Here is a 3,262-nt window from a genome sequence, read left to right as displayed (position 1 = left end):
TTGAAAAGATGCATGTTGAGAAATATACTACTTTTTCCAAACTTAGAGCGAACCATCTTGTACAATGATTATGAGATGGACCCACTGAAATGTAGGTGTCCAACTTCATGTGAAGTGAAAGTTTAGTTCAGAACCATTCTGAAAAGCTTATTTGGTATACAAATGAGCTGGATTAGCAAAAACCCACTTTTTTCAAGCCTTTTGCTCATCCTCCCAAGGGGGAAAGAGAAATTGAAAATGCCAAGTATGTTTCTGTATTATCGCTTTTTCTGCCCCCAGAACACCGGAGCCGGAGCGATCGCCGCGAGCAGAGAGCTGCTGCACCCCTTTCCGTAGTAGCTCCTCCACTGCCCGCCTACCCCCCAGCTCACAGCCAGAGAAGACGCGAACTTAAGGACCGGCACTTCTTAACGGTGAGCTTGATGGCCAGGCGGCAGCCCTGTACCTGCTCGGCGGGAAGTATGAGCGGGTCTTGGGCGTCAGTTTCACTCCTCCTACTGAAGGAGACTGGGCTGCCTGAAAGAGCTAATCATGGGCATTTGAAAACTGAATTTTTCCCCTTTCATTCCTGAAAGGAATGCCTCTCTTTGGGGGAACAGAGTGGGGATACAGATTTTTTTTAAAAAGTGTAATTGGCTGCACAATGCAGTAAAGCAATAATAGTTAAGGACTCTAAAATCAGGGAAATTAGGAATATTGGATTAGCAGATACACACCACTATATATAAAAAAGATAAACAACAAGGATTTATTGCGTAGCACAGGGAACTCTTTTCAATATTTTGTAATAACCTATAATGGAAAAGAATCTGAAGAAAAAAAAAATGAAACTGAATCACTGTGTTGTATAACCGAAACTAACATAATATTGTAAATCAACCATCCTTCAATAAAAAATAAATAAAATAAAATCAGGGGAAAAATTGCTTCAAATCCTAATTCTTCTGCACACAAGCTGCAAGATTTAGGGCAGGTTATTTACCTTCCTTGTGCTCAGTTCCCTCATCTGTAATATGGGGATATTAACAGTAACTAGCTTATAGGATTTGAGGCTTAAATGAAATAAGGCATGGAAAGAACTTAGCACAATGCCCAACATAGAGTAAGACCTCAGTAAATGTTAACTGCTGCAACCACTACTATTATTACTAGTCAGGCGATCGTGTGGCTGACTAGGTAGGGTGAACTGAGAAAGAACTTACATGATGTGAAAAATTACCATTTGAGGATGAATCATCTCGTAATTTCATGCTTCCCCCATTCTATAAGGGAGGGTGCTCTTCTGAGTAACCAGTTACCAGAGTGATGTCATCACCACTGGTGATGTCAGCCTTGCCTGGGTGGGTGTGGCTGTAACTCAGCTCAAGCCCCCAAGTATGGATCAGAGATGATGAAGCTGAGACCAGCTCAGAATACCTGGAAACACCATTACCCCAGGTGTGCCTTCTGAGGGCTCAGTGGGGACAGGTGAGCCCTTTGTGCCTCTGAGTAGGGCACCACTGAGGTGAGAGACTATGGTTTCTGTGACCAAATCAGCCTACACAGCCTGCCTGAATGGGTAGACCCCTGCTCCCTTGTCATGCCAGTTTGAGGCCCTAAGTCTAAAGAAGTTACAATAGTGTAGGTAGAAGTTGAGGTTTTTATTTGAAATTAAGGTTGTATGTATAATTATAAACCCTGTACCCTTATGGCTTTACAATATGCAAATTAGATGCAAAATATTTGGGTCACATGATGCCAGACACCAAGCTGAGAACAGATTTCATCTAAATGACTCTCATGATATATCCAGATAAAACAGTGAGTGACATTGAACAGTACACATTTTTCCGACTCGTGGCTGGACAGTAGGTTTCATGTCCCTCAGGCTCATCAAGTGTCTACTAAGTGCCATGTCAAACTCACCATACTGCTGCAATGCAGCCCAGGGATAAGAAAGGAAGGCAAGAGTCTCTTATGGCTTTCTGGGTCTTTATATAGAGCAGTTACAACATGCTAGTGATTTGTCATAAAAGCCCTGCTCGACAAAAGTTCCTATTAAGCTCAAATCTGCTTGCTGCAGCATTTGCTTTTAATGAGGCATTTTCTGCATAAAAATGCTAAAAATATTTTTCCCATTCATTATAATATGTTTTGTGGCTCATTAAGCTGGCTTTCTTGGCGGGGGGCGGGGGGAGAGAAGAATGTTAAGCATTTACAGAAATGACATAAAAATATTACCCTTTGTCTTAATCTGCATAATTTTTAATAATGTCTAAATACCAAAATAAGACTATAGGAAAAAGCTTAAAATAATGAATAGCAATGAGTGTGCTTCATTTTCCCAACAAACATTAATAAGAGGTCATACTTACGTAAACCAGAAATTTTACCCATCTCAATAATAGTTAGTATTTCTAAGTAATTTGGGGAAATTTTAACTGTTCCATTTGTTTGACTGAGTTTCGGTCACCAAGGTCATTGGAAGATTTCCATTCAAGTTGAATCCCTCAGACCTGGAGCTGACTCCGACTAGAACACAGTTCTATACATTAAGCTTTGTTTACAAAGGCTGTATACTGCTGCAAGAGAAAAGGCTGTAGGTATAGGGATAGGAAATTTGTAGCCAAATTGCTAGACAGACGTTTTCGTAAACAGCCACTCTTCTTTCCTTTACGAGACTTCAGTTAAACCATTTTTCTCCCTCTAAAAAAGCATTCATAATGAGATTCTGATATACACTCGTCCACAATTCTATAAACTGTTATACTGTACTTTGGTCATTAAAGACATGATCTGTGAAGCCAAACTGCCTGGAATTGAAGACCAAGCTCTACCATTTACGAGCTATGTGACCCTGGACAAGTTAACCATTTCAGTGTCTTGGGGATAATGAGAGATAGTACCTTATAAGTTTAAAACAAGGATTGAATGTGTTAATACATGTAAACAGTACCTGACACATAAAAAGCACTTAATATGCATTAGACACCATCATCATCATTATTATCATTAGGCAATCCAAGTCCCTGAGGTATCAGTGATACAGTGATAAGACCATGGGTCCAACTAGGCTTAAATCCCAGCTCTGTAAGCTGAAAATTCAAGGGCTGTCTCCTAATGAAAGCCCATATGGAAGTCCTCCCTCATCAAGGGTGGCAAAGGAGGTGATTTCAGGCCCAGATGGTTTCACAGAGGAATTCTACTAAACTTTCAAAGTCCAGATAATCTCAACGCTCTATAAGTTGTTTCAGCACATTGAAAATGAAGAACTTCTCCATTT

General features: G+C 40.3%; 1 protein-coding gene across 1 annotated transcript in view; it reads left to right on the top strand.

Moving 5' to 3' along the window:
* The window catches only part of NHS (NHS actin remodeling regulator), a 293,480-nt gene extending 292,779 nt beyond the window's left edge, over window positions 1–701 (top strand). The window contains exon 3 of the mRNA XM_024740300.1: window positions 280–701. Within this exon, the coding sequence (XP_024596068.1) occupies window positions 280–572 (293 nt within the window). The 3' untranslated portion in view covers window positions 573–701. The remainder of the gene's footprint in view (window positions 1–279) is intronic.
* The last annotated feature ends 2,561 nt before the right edge of the window (window positions 702–3,262 follow it).

This window comes from Neophocaena asiaeorientalis, unplaced genomic scaffold, assembly GCF_003031525.2.
Source record: "Neophocaena asiaeorientalis asiaeorientalis breed wild unplaced genomic scaffold, Neophocaena_asiaeorientalis_V1.1 scaffold657, whole genome shotgun sequence".
In the NCBI taxonomy this organism is placed as follows: Eukaryota; Metazoa; Chordata; class Mammalia; order Artiodactyla; family Phocoenidae; genus Neophocaena; species Neophocaena asiaeorientalis.
Note: the sequence above shows the minus strand (reverse complement) of the source record. Positions and strands in the feature narration are given on the sequence as shown.